Source organism: Salvia miltiorrhiza, chromosome 6, assembly GCF_028751815.1.
Source record: "Salvia miltiorrhiza cultivar Shanhuang (shh) chromosome 6, IMPLAD_Smil_shh, whole genome shotgun sequence".
Classification (NCBI taxonomy): domain Eukaryota; kingdom Viridiplantae; phylum Streptophyta; class Magnoliopsida; order Lamiales; family Lamiaceae; genus Salvia; species Salvia miltiorrhiza.
Genome location: NC_080392.1, coordinates 2,265,367 through 2,284,218, shown reverse-complemented (window position 1 = coordinate 2,284,218; position 18,852 = coordinate 2,265,367). Strand labels below are relative to the sequence as shown.

Here is an 18,852-nt window from a genome sequence, read left to right as displayed (position 1 = left end):
TTTTATTTTGTAAAATTATGAGAAATCACCTAATTAAATATCAAAACAATGTCATTTCAATACAAGGTGGAAAAATAACATGAACATAATAAAATCAAAATCTTAATATCCATATTGGATGACTGAGATTTTAAATTATAAACATTGCAACAAAACCACTAGAACAAATCTTAGAGGAGTAATAGACTGAGATTCTGTGTGGGTGTTGAATGACTAGAAAGTAGTTGTAATTGAAGCTGAAGATTGGCCCACCATCTAAATAGCAAAGGTGAAGAATAATTCTGCAAAAGAAGAGTTAAAAGTGAAGATATTGCTCAACTATACAGGATCCATCCAGATTCAAAATAAGATCCTTCTATTTCTGCAACAACAAATAAAATGAGTAGAGCAATGCTTTTGGGGTTGAATATTCTTTTCTTAGGAAACCAACTTGCATTCGTAATCAAGGCGTTTCCAGGCCATACCTTGCTTTACTTCATCATCCAAATCGATTATCTTCATCCCCCTCTGTAATCCACTATTTTATCACCACCGAAACCTGCTAAAGTTCATCACGATTTCATAGCAAACGATTATATTAAAAGTTCATCACAATTTGAACTGAAAATACGTAAAGAAAAACGAATGGAAGAAACTAACTAAGAGATGCCCATTTGGGATATGGACACTCGTACGTCCAATCAGGGCCCGAGTATCTAATACAATGCAGCCATAGAGCTGCTTCATGTACATCGTATCTGCATTTAAAAAAGAATAGTCATCGATTAATTGTAAAGCATCGAGTGCATTCAAAAAGCAAGGAAAGGAGTAACCTTCTTTCAGACACTTGCAACAATTAAGAATAATAAGAAACAAATTGGCTGCAGCAATATAGCATCTAAGTGAACTGTCAATCCATTGTCAATACAGCAATATAGCTTCATAACAAATGATTTTACAATTTTCTGGAATTTATCTCTTCGAGATTTCATCATGCAGTCAAAGTATATCCAGTTTTTCAACGCTTAATGATAAACAAAAAAAATGCATATAGTTAAAACACAAAATTGCATATTAATGAACAGAAAAAATGTATAAATAACTTAAAATTTTAACAGTTTTCTGGAACTAAATTTCTTCCTATTTTAACTGTATTTTATCGTGCAGTCAAGCCTATTCATATATTTTACCATGCAGTGGAGTATATCCATATATTTCACGCTTAATGTTAGGCACAAAAATACACATGGTTACGCACAAAAATGAATATTGTTGAATAGAAAAATGCATAAAGTAAATTCACGAGTATGCACTATTACAATAATACCCCCGTCAGATTTTATTTTATTTTAGAAAAAGAAAATGCAGGATCCGCGTGAAATGCATTTGGATTCTCTAAATTATCTTTATCAATGATCAAATAAAACAATCGTATTTAAATAAAAACTTCTTATTGTAAGAGCTGTGAGAACTCCTGCATTGGACCTATACAGTAACTACACCGAACCTATAAAGTAACTAAAGTAATTGAACCTATTAGTAATTTGTGGTATTTTCTGAATGTAGAGTTCGGTGAGTGCAGTTGTTTTATAGGTTCAGTGCAAGTGTTCTCGTTCTCACAATACGAAGCTTTTATTTAGGGTTCCCACAGCGCAAGAGTTCTCACAGTAAAGTTTCTTATATACAACCCAGATTAGAATTACTAATAATATTTTAGTCACACGAGCAAAGCAAGAAACAATTACTTGCCAACATGTATCAACTTCCAACTCTGTAACATCTAATTAGCATTTAGCAATAAGTTCAAAAACCATAACCTATATCATTTACATCATGGCAGGTCATTGTTAAAGTTGGATACTTGTTTGTTATGTAATCATGTGCAATATCACTTAAAGAGGCAAGAAATTCTTTAGTATAGTGAAATATCAGAGCATATAGACAAACATCGTTGCACCATCCAAGAAGGGTTTCTCACCCTTTGGGTGGCAGATCTGGACAGTTGGTACACATAGGATCGATGTTGAAATCTTCAGCAGGCTCATCTGCAGAACCAGACTCGTTAATCTCACAATGCATGACCTTTGGGGCAAGCCCTGAGTTTGCTGCAGCTCTATCAGCACCCAATCCTTCAAGAGAACGTGAAGGAACACTTTCCGATAGATAGAGAGAGTCATTAGCTATGGGATGCCCCAGATACTGCAAATGAACACGTATCTGAAAGAGAGGAACTTTGATGTTAAATCACAAAACAGTACAAATAGGACTATAATGGTACGTTCTCTTAAATGGAAAAGGGTGGAAAACATATATTTTCACCCTTTTTCCACTCTTTTCACATATTCTGTGTAAAGTTGATAATTTACCCCGGGTAGGATAGAAAAATTTTCCGCTTTATTTCACATGTTCTGTGGGGTGGATCTTCGGGCAAGATGGAAAAAATTTCCGGGCAGCCCATTTTCATTCCAATTCATGATAATATAAATATTATCATGGGGTATTGATGTGCTAATATTTTCCATGTTTTTCCACCTTAGAAAACACAGGATAAAAAAAGGTGGAGACCACTAAAATGTGATAAAATTTCCCATCTTTTCTTATGATAAATTTGCAACCAAAGATCGCGCACCTTAATGTGAACATGTTTTCCAACCCTAATTTAAAACAACTTGAGCATGCATATGTACTTTTTGTTTAGAATTACTTCCTTAAATTCTCAGAGATGTTAAAATGAGTCACTATAACTAATCTACAGAAGAATAAGTAATGCCGTATTGATTGAGAAGGCATGTCGTTAATAGAAACCATGGTCTGGTAAGTTTCGTAGATGGTATAGTTTTATTACCTGATGTGTCCTGCCAGTGATTGGCTCACACAAAACAATGCTTTCTGTTCCATTGGTACTAACTCTAGTGAATTTGGTACAAGCAGCCTTCCCTTTTACAGAATTCTTCTCGGTCGGACCATTTTCTACCTGCACAAGTCTCTAATGCATGATACTGTCAGGTGCTAAAACTACTAAGAAACAAGAGCAGTCGGAACATTTGTCACATACAATTTTACAGATGCTAGCAGATACAATGGGATAAGATGGGCATGCCAAAAACAAAGAAAAAAGGATAATGGTACAGCATCATGCAGTCTAGATGCCATTCTAATTACTCGGGAACTGAAATTTGTCAGACTGTCGTAGCGTCCATAATATCATGTAAAGATAAACAAAGATTTAAAAACAAAAAGAGCAGGCCCAAATGAATAAACTATTGGTGGATCAATGATAATGAGACGTGATCAAAAAATAAAAAGTCCAAAACGAAAGCCCGAGAACATTTTACAATATGTCCAATATTTGTGCTTCAATGTGCATAACCAAACTTTTTTACCAAGTAGAACAGAAAGTGTAATACTTGATAAATAAGCAAGTGATCTGCTACCATTATAGTAAAAAATAATAATTGATGAAATACATGCAACAATGTTCTTCAATATTCAGAGTCAAGCTTTTTAGCAACTAGAACAGCAAGAGTTCAATTAACACTTGATAAATATGCATGTGATCTGCTCCAATTATAGTATAAAATAGTTACTGACAAACCATTTATAGAAGGATACACAACTTCAGATACCGAGTTTCAAAACCACAAAAAGGAATGAGGAAAATGAATAATTACCTCAACCGTGCTCCTTCCTTCTCGGGCATTATAGTTAACATTGACATCAGCAACTTGCTGCGCATGACATATTTTCATTGGAGTCAATAAAACTCGTGATACTCTTTGGAAAGATGTAGATTCATATAATAAGGAAAAATATAAGTCATCAGAACAAGAAATTAAGTACCTCATCCTCAGGAAATACTCCTGTCACCCTTGCAATATACTGTTTCTTGACCTCTCCTGATTCAATCTGTAGGAAAAATAGTCACAAGAGCAGCATGCATCAAAATGTGATCATCCAAATCCTTTGCTGCATGAGCTATAGATATTGTTAGTGTAATAAAATAGTTAATTATTCTCTTCATTGACAGATTAGGATCAATATGGTTTTTCAATAACATATAAAAGGACACAACCGGGAAGAAGTGCCAGGTATTATAATTGTTTAATTTGAATGGTTTTGCACTCTGAATGTTTAAGCTTTTAAATCATGCAATCATTCAGTAAAAATGTAAAGTGTGACAGTGACTAACTAATTTATTCTCAACATGCTATAGTCTATAGACATGATATAAGCCAAAATTTACTGACCTGTTGCCTGAAAATATCAGCCTTGGAAGCACTTCTAGCTATGATAAGAAGTCCAGAGACCAAGCGATCTAATCGATGAATTGCTGGTATTTGAATGTCAAGGATGCCAAGAGAATCTAAACTTGCAGATAAAGTAAGAAAGAAATACTTTCTCCTTCCATGAAAAATTTGCCACAATTTCCTTTTTGGTCCGTCCACGAAAAATTTGTCACTTCCATTTATAGTAATAGGGTCTACACGACTCCACTCATATTTAAAGTGGGACCATTACTCCACTCACATTTTATTAAACCCCGTGCCGTTCACAATGTGGCAATTTTTTTGTGGACGGAGGAAGTATGAAAAAACAAATGGTGTAGCATTTCCTGGAGTATATAATGGATGTAGATAACAACTAAAATTCTTCGTATTAGTCCAATCAATGAAAAGTAGGATACGAAATAGTGGTGCCAAGTCATGCTCCGCTTCAAGAATACCAACAACTGTATTCTTCCTATATTGTCCACATGGATGTACCTAAATAGGAATGAGTTCCACTTAAGCCGAAGGATCATTCAGAATGTAAAATATGAATGTAGCCAACTTTTTACACAGACACAACTGGTGTTGGCAGGACAAAGGAATAAAGAATAAATACATGGAATGCGTGAGCCAGAGGAGACCGCACATGACAGTCTTCTTTGCAGTTTTCAAGCCTCCAGAACACCATATGTGACACTTGTTAATCATTAATTTCATGATTGAGAAGCAAATTACATCATTAGAGCCTGCAGCTATCAACTAATATTCACTTACATATCTGAAACGGACCATATAACTACCATTAACCTACTCATATTACTACCCAACCAAGCCATGGAATGCAGGTCTCCATGGATAGAGCCATAGAGGTATAAAGTAATTGAAACTCAGTAAACGAAAACTTATTCAGTAGAAATTACTTACAGGAGTCGTTGCAGGCTTGTAAACAGTTACAACATCTGGTTCAGTGTGGAGAATCTGGATATCCATAGCCATAACCGGGGGTTCATGCCTACAGCCTTCAGTATGTTAATTACTCTGATTACAACTTCGCCATAGAAATTAAAGAGAAAGAAGGCCAAATAGCCACAGGTAGAGCTAATTATAGAGGTTGCAGAGAAATAATGATTCCAAACATAAAAATGCATAAAACTAATGTCTATGAACAAAAAGGCTCAAAATTATTACCTATGCAGAAAATGGCTTATTTTTTGGGATGGCTGGACTACATATGATATAGGAACTTTCTGACCATCAACTTGGATACGTCCAGTTTTCACTGCAGACACCTGTCAGTCATAGACTTACGGCATTAACAACTTACATGTGCAAACAAGTTAATGTTCATGTTCGAGAATTAAGAAGAGCAATTTGCAAACTCAGGGTTATTCAAAATAATAAGTTAGTATTTGACAAAGTATGACAATAACAAAGCATTACACACCAATAGAAAAATTAAATGCGCTTTTATGCAGAACAATATCCCAGATGGAGAATAGCCTAGTCCAGGCATGGGAGGTGGAAGCCTACTACAGATATATCATTCGCACCTTTCAATCAGCAGCAAAAGGAAATCAATTTCTGAGGGATGATTTTTCAAGTATATGCCAAACCAATACTCATAATAACTCAGAATAAGCTCCACCTTAAATCCCAGAATCACTGCGAGCTAACTCCAGACTAATTGGTCTTTAGTTAATTATAAATACCGGAACACACACATCGTTGCTGCCGAGACGCCAAGTGGCTTTTCATTCAACATGTCGAAGAACCTTTGCAAAGCCTTTTGTGGAAGAAGATGAATAAGGATTATGAACAAGAAAAATTCGTGAAATTGGGGATGATGGCTTAGTTTTCCACTGAATCAAAAGGGCTACGTTTTTATATAAGGTACCAGGTATCAAACTGTAATTTTTGTTTATTTCTTAACATAACAAATTTCTTTCAAAAAAAGAAAGAAACTACAGCATGACTAAAGAGATGCAACCAAGAACTCGAATGCAGTCAAAATAAAGTACATTTTTCATCGGAAAGAAGGAAAAGCATTAAAGATTTTTAGCTCAAAGCTCATATACGAGCATAATGAAGTTCCCATCACTTCACAAGACAAAGTAAACCAAAAAAAATAGAAATTACTTACATAATAATCACGAGGTCGGCCTTTAAATTCATCCGTAAACAAATCGACAATGGTCTTCCCCGCCCATCTATTCTTTGCCTGCACCCATAATCATCACTTACTTCGATAACTAAGCAACTAACCAATGGGAAACAAACAGTTTTGCTCACTTACATGCGAAATGAACTCGAAATAGTATGGCCTGACGTATCTTACTCCTGCGAGATATTCAGAATTACACAAAGCAAATGGGTGCAATCAGTTGAAGAAAAAATTGGGGGTGGGTTTTTGCCCTAATTGGGCGTGGCATAAGATTTCAATAACCGAAATTGAATTACCGTCCCGAAAAATGTAATCTTGGCGATGAGGAGGATTGGCGGGAGTTTGCCACACAATGTCCATGGTTTCGTCTGGTTGGCTTCTCTTTCTCTTCATCCCTCCCTTCATACTTTTTACTGTTGTTTTAGCTGCTTGCTTTCCCCACTAAACCCCTTCATTACTTTTTTTTTCCCCTTTCTTTTGGGAAATTGTTGAATTCACTGTTTACATACATGAATTTGCACCGATTAAATGTCTCTTTAGATATACCTGCATTGATTTTCTAATCTAAACTTGCAAATTTGTTACATGAACTTATAAATTTTTTTTGATGAAATTATATTATAAATAATACAAATCACACACACCCTACCTAGTGGTTATTGTGGCCGAGAGTACTCGAACCTGTGACCTCTTGGACAACAGGCAACCACCTCAACTACTAGGCCATCCCAAGGGGACATGAACTTATAAATTTTGATCACTTCAAAGCAATACAGTTTAATCACGCTCTTAGATTTGAGGGATTCAACAAATTACAGGCTTAGATAGGATTGTAGGCAAATCGAGCCGAACCAACAAATTATGGGCTTAAATAGACTGTAAACGAGTCAAGTTACACTCAATATTAGCAGGTTCGAGATCAGCTCGTTTAAATATTCTGGTGTTCAAACTCGGCTCGAGCTCGATTCGAGCTTTTATCTTGTTGTTCGAGTTTGACTCGTCATCCACTTACCGAGCATGGCACATATCACGTATGACACTCGATAATGTCGAATTCGAATTTGAATTCGAGCTCAGCTTGTTAGATGTTCGTATATATAAAGTTCGAGCTCGAAATCGTTAAAATTTTTGAAAAAAAATTCATAATTAATATATTACTCGAGTTCGAGCTCGTCCCGTTAAAGGTTCGTGAACAGGCTCATAAACATATTCGCGAACAATTGAATCCGAAAATGTTCGCGAGCTTAACGAGTCGAGTATTCTTTGGCTCAATCTCGGTTCAATAAAATTATCAATTCGAGCTTCAAACAAAAAAAAAATTCAATCAAATCTCAAATAGTCCGAGACTAGCTCTTGTTCATTAATTTACAGCCGAAACTTTTAGACATGGAAAGTCAGTTTGCATGGTCCAATAATATATTATGGGCCTATTTACGTTAAATTGGGCTAGACCGCCTAGTTGGTCCAAATCAACCATGTTATCCTATTTTTCGTTATTTTTTTAAAAATACAATACATATCATATCATGAATTGAATATATATTATAATAAATTAATCAAATTAAAATAAACTAGTTCATATTTAAACTAATAATTAAATTAATAGTATAAATTAGACTAAATATCCAAACGAATAAAATACATTCTACACCAGTAGCCTCTTACAGAAAAGAAACTTTAATGTCACAATATTTTCACTTAAGTTTATCAAAAGATATATTTTCACTTAAGTTAAGTCTCCTTTACTTTTCTTGACAAAAAAAATAGTTACATTCACGTTTCGATATTGATGTAAGCTAGCGTATTTATGCGCATCTCATTCTCACTCATCAGTTGAATCTCATCACAAAATTTCATCTCAATGATGTTAAAAAATAATGTAATGACTCCAAATTGATAAAAGAAAAAGAGTCGAAGTGAAGAAACAAATAAGACAAATATTAAACCAGAAGAAAAAAAAAAAAAAACGTATCATCTGAGTTGAAAGTGAAGATATTCTGTATCTGCAAACGTCTTCCCCTCTGGTTGGAGATTTAGTGAGAATTCCATGGCAGAAGGCGCAGCTGTTGTAACGTATTCCAAGCGAGCTCTTCGGTTGTTTCAACGTTAATTCCTCAATCAGTGGGAATCTCCAGCTCAAATCCTTAAAGAAATCACCATTTACAGTGACAAGGAATAGATTAAGGGATTTAAGACTGGAACAAGTCTTCCTCCTCTCGAGATCAACTGTGCAGCCAGAAACAGATAATCGAGTTAGGGTTTGGGATTCAAGCACCTCATATGGTAAAACAAATGACTGGGTTGGAACATGAATCATGAGATCAATAGCCCCCCAATTTGATTGCTTTCAAAATCAATTCTCTAGCCAGAGAAACGTCTTTATAGATCCGAAGACTGAAAGTTTGGATGTTTAGATCGAGATCTTCATACCTCTGCAACGTCTTCGTCGCGAATTGCAGCAACCTGTTTCGTAACTTGTGTTGATCAAAACTTGGAGACGAGAGTCGTTCGAGAAGCTTCCCTTTCACCCATAAAAGATTGAATGCATGTGCTGTATAATTTCTTCACAAACTTCAAATTCACCGACAGCTGCATGCTTCTTCATGGCTTAGCCTAAAAATTTCAAATTTTATTCTAGGGTTTCAAACAAGATCCCTTTTATTTATTTCGTTTTTTTCTTCCTATTCATCAAACACCACGGAGCATATAATAATAAAATAAATTCTATCCTATGTCTTCTTTCTAATTTTCTTCAATTCTTATTTATTTTTATTTTTTTTTTCTAAATTTTCATATCTAAAAAAGATTTATATTTGTATTTATTTGAAAACAAAATTCATCTCCAAATATATTAATCATTTATTCGGCGGCTGAGAGTATAATATAACCCATTACAATCCTTTGATTAATTAATTAATTATTAAAATATTGATTTAGTTTACGGAATTGTATTAGCATGTTTGATAGCCGTAGGCCCGTAGGTAAAGCAAGATAGATAAATAATTATGTCTTATCTGAGCGTTTGTTAGCAATATTGATTAACACGAAAACAAACACGCCGCCCTCCCCTCCCTCTCTCCTCCCGCCTTCTCTCGAATCGGCGGCTCTCAGGGTCACAGGAGCTCTAGCCCTAGTAGACGTTCAACAAGCCGAGCCGACTCGACTCTAGAGTAACAAGAAAGCATTCGCCGAATTTGGTTGTCTTGAAACGTGCTAAGCTTTGATTCTAGAGTATAAGAAAGGTATGTCCATAAATTATTACGATTTGATGATGCATATATATAATTTTCTGGAGATTTAATTCTTTTGTATTTGAATTTTAAACTAGGAATTTTGTTTATGTGTTATTTTGATGTTAGAACAAACTTTTTGATTACATAGATATATGCGAAAGATGATAATTAACAACAAATTTCTTGCTAGTAATTTGATATTTTTATGTTCGTCGATGATGAGTAGTTGTGTTTTTGTAGAATGGATGAGTTTGTTTTGAACGGTGGTGGCGATAAGCATTATTTATCTGTTATTTCTCCCCAAGACATGTCTCCCAAGGAAGGATGTGAAAACATCAATCTTTCCATTTATGATGATGATGAGGTTTATGGAGGAATTTGTGGTGGGCTGTTGTATTTGGATAATTTTGAAGGCAAAATTGCTCTTTGCAACTTAACCAATAAAGAGTTCAAATTTCTTCCTCCTCCCAAGAAATCCGAGAATTCCAGTCCATATCTTGACATTTTCAGCATTAGTGGCCTCGGATATGATTCTAAATCTGGTGACTACAAGCTCATACGAAAGTATGAGCGATGGTACAGCCGGGTTGAAGTTGATGAAAGATTTGGTAGACCAATATACAATTGTTATGGCTGCACAAAAACTGAGTTGTATTCGCTTGCAAGCGATTCTTGGAAGGAGATTCCAAACCGCGATGTTGATCTTGAACTTTGTGGTGTGTATGTTGGGGGTAGTTGTTATTGGCAAGTCCTTGGTGGTGAAGGTCAATCATTTGCTGTTATGTCTTTTAACTTTACTGATGAAAGTTTCTCTTGCTTGCCTTCATTGCCACTTAGTATGGGGGATAATGTTATTGACATTGTTGAGTGTCGTGGTTATGTGGGTGCTATTGCCTATGACAGACCAATAGGCTATGAGCAACCAAAAGAGTCTGGATCAGTTTGCAACTCTTTTCATTGCAAGCCTTTTCAGCTTTGGGTATGCAAAGAAAGGTTGTGGACCAAAACGTTTTCTGTTGCTCTCTGTGGTATTGAAAACCCGTTGGGATTGAAAGATGGACAGTGTTTGGGATTGAAAGACGGCCGATTCCTCCTTCTTGCAAGAGAAGGAAGAAGTGGTAGCGAAAGAAGTGGTGGAGAAAGAAGAAGCAGTGATGAGTTACTGGTTTATGATTGTATTACAAATGAGTGGCGAAAACCGGATATCTTTTCTCGTGCACGAGATGTGAATATCCACTCTCGTGCACAAGATATGATTGTTCTTTCTATTCTTGAGGATAGAGCTGTGCTGGTTTATCATTGGATTACGGAAGAACAGGGGATGAGGCAGAGAAAGATTATTCTTTCTGTTGTTGAGAACAGAGCTCTACTACCGGATGCAAAGCCAATAAACGGGTACGACACTACAAAAAAACGTGAAATTAGCGGCGCAAATTACCGGCGGCGATTTTGCCGTCGGTAATTACCGGCGGCACGACGGCGGCATTTCAGGCGACCCGCAAATTCGAAATCACCGTCCAATTACCGACGGCAAAATCGCCGCCGGTAATTTATTTATTTGCATTAAATGTTTTTTTTACACAATTACCGACGGCGATAATGCCGCCGCTAATTAGCGGCGGCAATTGCCGTCGGTAATTGTTAAAATATAGGGCAGCTATTCCCTTTTTTTTTCAGTTTTGCGCCGCACGAATAGAACCCACCCCCCCCCCTTCCCCTGCTGCTGCTTCCGGTCCGACCGCCGCCGCCCAGGTAACTCTCTCTCTCTCTCTCTAGATCTATATATATATCTCATTAATTTTAATTATATATATATAATTATTTAATTTTCACTTATATTCTTTATTGTAGTTCGACGACCTCGTTTCACCGCCTTCTTCACGACACCCGCCGGAAACCACCACCGTACGCTTCTCTTATTTATTTATTTAATTATTTAATTATGAATTTATTTATGTATTTAATTATAAATTAATTAAATAGATTTATTTATTATATATAGTTAATTAATTTATAATTGACTTTGTTTATAACTAAATTATATGAAGCATGATTAATTTTAAATTATATTAATCAATTAATATATGTTGTTAGTTTAATTTTAAATTATGAAGCATGATTAATTTTAAATTATATTAATTTTAATCAATTAATTTAAGTTGTTTGTTAGAATAATTTATATATGTTGGATAATTTTGTTAAATTAAATGTTATGTGCTATGTGTTTATGAAATGTTATGTTATTATATATATTGTGGGATAGATTTAATCAATTTCTTAAGGATCTTCTCCCTTTGGGATAGAAATTGATTATTTCTTAAGGATCTTCTCCCAACAAATGATTGTTTTTAATTTAATTACCCTGATTTTTATTGCTTTTATTTGTATTGTATTATTGCTTCGACATTGGGGGGCCGGGTAGACCTGGTATAGGCTTAGTAAATTAGGACCACTATGGTCACTATAGTTGCTGGTAGAGTCGAGCACTTGGTAGTTAGGATAGTGGGGTTATGCTGTCGAAATTTTGTTAGATTTCAAGTAATTTATTATATTTTATTTGTTTTTTTCAATTAGAATTTGCAAGAATGAGTGATAATCGTATGTGGATGTACGCGAGATACAATGATCGTACTGCATTTGAAACGGGGCTTGAGTTTTTCCTTGAGTGGGTGAGAAATCAAACGGCGTACACAAATGGACAAGGTAACATTAGGTGCCCGTGTAAGAAGTGCAAGAATCAAGCGTATTTAGATGTACCTACGGACGGCGGTGGCTTATTACCGACGGCGTTGTGCCGCCGCCAATTAGCGGCGGCAAACACCGCCGCTAATTTTCCGGCTTGGCTCTGCCGGACTCCGGTGGAATTACCGACGGCATTAATGCCCTTGGTAATTAGCGGCGTTAGTTGCCACCGCCAATTCTCCGGCATTGCTCCGCCGTTTAACGACGGAAATTCCGGCGGCAAAGCCGCCGTTAATTGCCGACGGCGGCCGGTCGCCGCCGGTATTGTCGTTACCGACGAGTCGATTAGCGGCGGCAGCTTGCCGCCGGCATCGCCGCCGGTAACACTATTTACCGGCGGCCGTCTTTTGTTACCGACGGCATTTTGCCGTCGGTAATTACCGATTTTTTTGTAGTGCGACTCCTTCTGTTAACTTTTAGCTTGTGAATCAATCCTTCAAATCTCTTGTGTGATTGATGTTTTAAAACGTACACGGGCTTGTTGTGATGATTTTGCAAGTACGAGTTTGTAGAGTTAGTTTTCAAATCTATTTGATTTCAAACTTAGTTGTGTGCTTTTTAATTATAGTAAGTGATTACGGATACGATTCATATTGTCTAACTGCATGCTGTTATGTTTTTAGCATTAATAGGTAAAAGATAAGTTTCGCAATATCAAGATTTTGGATATAAATGGTGTTCTTATTTACATATATGATTGCTGAGAGATTTAGTTTGTTCAATAACTTGGCTAACTAATATTTTGTCTAAACAATGAAACCACAGTCCACAAAATGTTGAAGATTCGTCCGAGAAGGTGTTCAAAAGATGCTGTAGATCGATCTCCAGCCACTCAAAGCTTGCAACGGTGTCGAAGAAATGTCGAAGAAGTTGAGCCGTGCACAAAAGCAAACCCATGGGATCTGCTCAATTTTTTTACTTTCTATCAATATCTCTAGGTTTTAATTATATGATATTTTCAAGAATCCTTATGCTTGTTGCTGTTCCATCTTGGATGGTAGTGTAGTGTGCATTTATGCTTGGACATTGCAAGATCTCCCTGGTTTGATTCGAATTTAACTGAGTTCTTTCGTTAGAAAGGCAAGGGCTGTTCATTTATTTTTGTCAACTCCATAATACTTCTAGGGTGTGTTTGCTTTAAGGTATAAGAGCATCCGCAACGCTCTACTCGATCACTTATTCGAGTAGAGGCGTTTCGGGGGAGGGAGTGCTCGGGTAGCACTCGAGTAGGCGCGTGCTCTGCACGCTCTCAAAAAAAAAAAAAATTAAATTGTGGAAGTTGAACGGCTAGTTGGCTGAATTGAAATTTTTTCTAATAGTTAATTTTTAGGAATTGTTTTTATTTTATTAAAGTTTTATGTAATATTTAGGATTTTATAATTAATGCAATTTAAATTTGAAATAAATTGTGTTATTTAAATTTGAGCAATTAAATTTAAATGAAAAATATAAAAATCAAAATTAAAAAAATCAAGTAAGTTATCAAGTAACCTAAGTCCATTGCAGATGCTCTAAGGAACGGATAAGCCACATTTACCACTTTATACCTCGTCTGCTTTGATGTGTAAAAAAATTCCGGTAAGTTATATAATTTTTTGGGCAACTCTTTATCCCTTGTAAAATGGATAATTTTATACATAAGAAAGGGTGTTATAATCTTATAAGGAGTTGATAAATATATTATCATTCAAACCACACGCCACAGAATTATTTAGCTTATTTACTATTTTTTTTACTTATTGCAAATTGCACTAAAGAATTCTATTAATCCTAACTTCACTCTAGCTAGTAGAATAAAGTTTAATTTAATATTAAGGGGAGATGACCTAATACAGCTTAACAATTCGCTATTTCTAAACAAGCATCTGAACTCTAGGCTCTAGCAAAATTAAGATTCAAATGCTATATTTTTTATAATCATAGTTGGTCCAAAAAACTTAACTAATATATAGATATATTAATTTGTAAGCACTATATTTTTTAGGTTAATTATTGCTAGGTTTTATAATGTTATGGGCTCCATAGCAGGCTCAACAAAGTTGAATCCACAGAATGTGGCCACCACGCTCTTTGTGTTAGACACCTCACCACAGTAGTCAAATAAATATATATATTGCCAAGAAAATAAATATGTAAAAAATATAACGTCATGAGCAAATTCAAATAATCTAGTGTTAGATTGTGAAAGAATTTGTGCTGAGGAAATTGATTTGGACCCTATATCTCCCGTGATTAATTAATAATGTCAGTTGGAAAAATTGGCCACTAACCAAATTATATATTTTTGTTTATTTCAAATCATTTTCTTAGGGGGGTTTTATTTCAAGTATTTTGACTTTTATTTAAAATATGGTTAATCATAGTCAGTTTCTTTTTAATTTTCTTTATAATTAATCATTATTAGTGCAGAAATTTCTTTTTCATTTGTAATTAATTATATTTAAATACCTCTTGTAATTCTAATTTTAAAAAAATATATGAAAATTTCTTTCCGATTATTTTTCTTCTGGAAGTTATACCTCTAGATCTCTATTTAATCGTCGTCAAAAAATAAATACTACTCCCTCCATCCGCGATATCGTTTTCACATTTGTCATTTTGGTTCATCCGCAATATCGTTTACACTTCTATATATAGAAGTAGGGTCCATAAACTTCCATTCACAACAATAGTAGAACTCAAACTTCATTTAGTACAATATCCATTATTAGTACTATCTATCATTTTTTTTAAAACTCTTGCCGTCCACAATGTGGAAACGATATCGCTGATGAATGGAGCTAGTATTATTTTTTGACGCAATATTTGGACTTGCACCAAAAAATAAAAAAAAAATGATTTGACAGTGCGCACTCAACATTTATTTTTGTCGACAAAAAGACAAAAATTCAAATAATACTATTCATCGCTCGTTTAAAACGTATTAACGGACTCATAATACATTCTCAAGTTCATAAACAATTATGAAATAATTATCTATCACTCATAACTCAGCTTTGGGAATTAACAATTATATATTTTTCCGGATATAGAATATCAACTTTCTCAACTTTTTAGAACCCTTAATCACTTTTAAACATTTTTTCTCGCTTCCCTAAATTAATTAATAGACGCAGAAATCCTTTTTTTTTTTTTGTCAAAGAAAGGAAAAAGACACTCACACTCTAACCTTCTAGGTCACTCAAAAATTCTAATTAATCAAATTATGTAATAAATCCCGATATTAGAAGCTTGAGTATTACATTAATCATATATATCTATATATTTTTCAAATAATACATTAGCCAACATAACTTTTCAATCACTAATTTCATAAATTACACAACTTTGAGAAATTAAACTTTGGTATTCGAAATCTTTTTTCTTTTTTATTACTAATTTCATATATTATTATTTTTTTTATGTTGTGGTATGCTCAGGGACGGAGCCAGGGGTGCTAGGGGGGGCCGAAGATTTTTTTTTATTATTATAAATTTATTTTCAAAAATATATATAGATATATGTATTAACTTTGTTATACAAAAGTTGATCTGCTTGTTATATTCACCCGTATATACTTAACTCCTTAATCGTGTTATTTAAAACTATATAATCTATTAAAATATTATTTATTATTATTATTATTATTATGCTTGTCTTGTAATAGAAAGTGTATAAAATGCCAAAAAAAATGTTTGTTATTTAGATTATACTTGTCTTTTAATAAAAAATGCCTAAAATATACGAAATGTTCAAAAAAAAAATTGTAGTGTTTTGAAACTATATAATCTATGTGTTAGAAATGGATATTGGACTCATTCCTCACTTAAAAAGCCTTGTAAGGGAGAGGGTTGCCTCACCATATAAAGTGGCTCATGCCACTATCTCCAATCCAATGTGGGACACTTCAATACACCCCCCGCACGCGCAGCGTGGACTATCCCAAACGCCATCTGTTGACAACGATATTGGGGGGGGCATCATTGGATTGGGTTGGCTCTGATACCATGTTAGAAATGGATATTGGCTCATTCCTCCCTTAAAAGGCCTTGTAAGGGAGAGGGTTGTCTCACCATATAACGTGGCTCATGCCACTATCTCCAATCCAATGTGGGACACTTCAATACACCCCCCGCACGCGCAGCGTGGACTATCCCAAACGCCATCTGTTGACAACGATATTGGAGGGGGGGCCCATCATTGGATTGAGTTGGCTCTGATACCATGTTAGAAATGGATATTGAACTCATTCCTCCCTTAAAAGGCCTTGTAAGGGAGAGGGTTGCCTCACCATATAAAGTGGCTCATGCCACTATCTCCAATCCAATGTGGGACACTTCAATACTATGAAAATATTGTTTGTTATTATTACTATTATGCTCGTATTTAAGTAAAAAAAAAATGCCTTAAATATACGGAATCCCCAAAAAAAAATTCTCAGGGGCTATCGCCCCCGAACCCCGTATAGGTTCAGCCCCCCGAACTTAATTTCTGGCTCCGGCCCTGGGTATGTTGTGTAATTTTTATGTCATTATTATTGGTTTGTGTCATTATTATTGGTTTGTGTATGTCAATATTATGGTTTCTAGCTATTTTCGATTTTCTGTAGTGTACACTGATCATTTTATTCACATATAGAATTTTATATCTTATATTATAGTAATATACTCCCTCCGTCCATGAAAGAACTTTTTAGGAGGGAGTGGCACGGGTTTTAAGAAAAAAAAACTGTTGAGTGTAATGAGAGTGAATAAAAGGTAGTTGAGTAGAGTAATTAATATTGAGAGTTGTGAAAAGTGAAAAGTAAGTGTAATTATAAGTGGTGGGGTATAGTCAAAAAATGGGTAGAAAGTTTTTTTGTGGACGTCCCAAAAAAGAAAGATAAGAAGTTTTTTCGTGGACGGATGGAGTATAAACTAACTCAATAGCCCGCACTTAAATTAAACAATTTTGGAACCTTATTAGTCTGTTTCGAACTTTTTATACATTAATATTGTTTATGACAACTTTAAATCATACAAATTAAATACTACTCCCTTCTAGTATTACTTATTTAAATTAAAGGAGGAACAAAATATTTTTATTTGATAGGGATGTGCAGAGAAACTTTTCCCTTCTAGTAACCTAGCTATAAACCATTCGTTTATATTTAAATATAATAATGTTTCTGTTTGTGATAATCATATAGTATCATATAGAAATAATACTAGTATAAATTAAATGACTTTTAATCACAATCGGATAAAGTTTGTATTTGATATTCACCCAATCTACCTACACCTATATATGCCTCAATATTCCACCAACTCCGCAAACACAAGAAAAATTGAGAGTGTCCATAAATGTCGATCTAATTAATTTCAAAATCCTACATAAATGTAGCATTTCTTTACCAATTTAAGAAACCTAAGCGAAAAATAATTTTTTTTTAAAAATTCAAATGTAGAAAATTCCAACAACCACAAATATTGAGCTTAATTCATATATTTTCACAAATTTTTAAGGCGTTGAATTCCCTGCAAAAAAAACCACCCTCAATGAGCACTAAAGAAAAATTAATTAATATTTTCTCAGGTGGTTGACAAAAATATATCCTCGACATCAATAGTGGTTTTATTAAATGGCTGTGTGGCTATATATAACAATGTCACCTGCCTTGCTAGCTTCCTCAAATCAATTCATAGATTCAACAAATATCCTTCAAATATGTTTATCCTCTCTTCAACATAGAAATTTAATTCCTCTTATTTTGCTTCCGATCATCATGAGCAACACAACACAGCCAAGAAATAGATCCATGTTTAATTTGGCTTATGACAGAGGCTAATTAAATTCCCATATCAATATATAGTTAATTTGTGCGTGTGTGTGCGTGTGTGCGTGTGAGAGAGAGAGAGAGGAGAGAGAGAGGCATGGAAGGCGAAGGCGAGAAGAAGAAGGCAAGCTCCATACTGAAGAAGCTGGAGCGGTGCGTGCGGATGAATCCGCGGAAGATGGAGAAGAGCAAGTCGTGGAGCGGCGGCGGGGAGCGGCGGAGGGCGGCGGCGGCGGGGTGCTTCTCGGTGTACGTTGGACCGGAGAGGCAGCGGTTCGTGATCAAAACCGGGTTCGTGAACCACCCGCTGTTCAAGATGCTGCTGGAGGATGCTGAGCTGGAATACGGCTTCAGCAGCGACGGACCTTTGCTCCTGCCCTGCCACGTGGACCTCTTCTGCGAGCTCCTCGCCGAGATGGAGTGCGCCGCCCACGACCTCGACGGCTGCCTCAGCCCCGCGCGACGTCGTTTCGGGAGGCGCGAGATGCAAAGAGACAGCCTCCTCACCCCGCTGCGATCCTTCAATATTTAATCACTTATATATATATATATATAGAAAACTGCTTTTTTTTTTTTTTTTGATCTTCAGCAATAATTAATCTGCCATGTAATTAAATCTGGTTATGAGTTATGCTTTAAATCTGATGCATGAATACTTAGTCTCTCTGTACAAAA

At 35.3% G+C, this 18,852-nt stretch overlaps 3 protein-coding genes across 8 annotated transcripts; 2 read left to right on the top strand and 1 right to left on the bottom strand.

The window, feature by feature from the left end:
* LOC130987848 (RNA pseudouridine synthase 7) lies at nt 1-6,974 on the bottom strand. Of its 6 annotated transcripts, none has more exons than XM_057911551.1 (14): nt 6,705-6,974; nt 6,541-6,584; nt 6,388-6,465; nt 5,436-5,536; nt 5,172-5,259; nt 4,664-4,742; nt 4,227-4,309; nt 3,820-3,885; nt 3,651-3,707; nt 2,825-2,965; nt 1,958-2,196; nt 640-737; nt 465-538; nt 1-281 (listed from the first exon to the last, which is right to left on the bottom strand). In XM_057911551.1, exons 1-13 carry the CDS (start codon nt 6,811-6,813, stop codon nt 498-500), a joined length of 1,224 nt encoding a protein of 407 aa, XP_057767534.1. In that variant the 5' UTR covers nt 6,814-6,974; the 3' UTR covers nt 1-281; nt 465-497. The 6 variants fall into 6 exon arrangements, with proteins under 6 accessions (XP_057767534.1, XP_057767531.1, XP_057767529.1 ...); XM_057911548.1 differs by having other exon boundaries at nt 465-541; nt 2,825-2,953; XM_057911546.1 differs by having other exon boundaries at nt 1-361; nt 465-541; nt 6,705-6,910.
* Nucleotides 6,975-9,458: 2,484 nt separating this feature from the next.
* LOC130987849 (uncharacterized) lies at nt 9,459-13,431 on the top strand. The gene is made up of 4 exons (XM_057911552.1): nt 9,459-9,650; nt 9,882-11,393; nt 11,493-11,546; nt 13,149-13,431. Exon 2 carries the CDS (start codon nt 9,883-9,885, stop codon nt 11,101-11,103), a length of 1,221 nt encoding a protein of 406 aa, XP_057767535.1. The 5' UTR covers nt 9,459-9,650; nt 9,882; the 3' UTR covers nt 11,104-11,393; nt 11,493-11,546; nt 13,149-13,431.
* Nucleotides 13,432-17,802: 4,371 nt separating this feature from the next.
* LOC130987862 (auxin-responsive protein SAUR71-like) lies at nt 17,803-18,852 on the top strand. Its single transcript, XM_057911568.1, has one exon. It carries the CDS (start codon nt 18,275-18,277, stop codon nt 18,707-18,709), a length of 435 nt encoding a protein of 144 aa, XP_057767551.1. The 5' UTR covers nt 17,803-18,274; the 3' UTR covers nt 18,710-18,852.

Excerpts from the sequence above, each read along its gene's own strand:
- LOC130987848 (XM_057911546.1), bottom strand. The coding sequence starts at position 6,813 with ATGAAGGGAGGGATGAAGAGAAAGAGAAGCCAACCAGACGAAACCATG. Across the intron at positions 4,310-4,663 it reads TGACTTGGCACCACTATTTC|CAATTCATCGATTAGATCGC; the intron begins GTATCCTACTTT and ends TTCAAATACCAG. Across the intron at positions 2,197-2,824 it reads TCACTGGCAGGACACATCAG|ATACGTGTTCATTTGCAGTA; the intron begins GTAATAAAACTA and ends CCTCTCTTTCAG.
- LOC130987849 (XM_057911552.1), top strand. The coding sequence starts at position 9,883 with ATGGATGAGTTTGTTTTGAACGGTGGTGGCGATAAGCATTATTTATCT.
- LOC130987862 (XM_057911568.1), top strand. The coding sequence starts at position 18,275 with ATGGAAGGCGAAGGCGAGAAGAAGAAGGCAAGCTCCATACTGAAGAAG.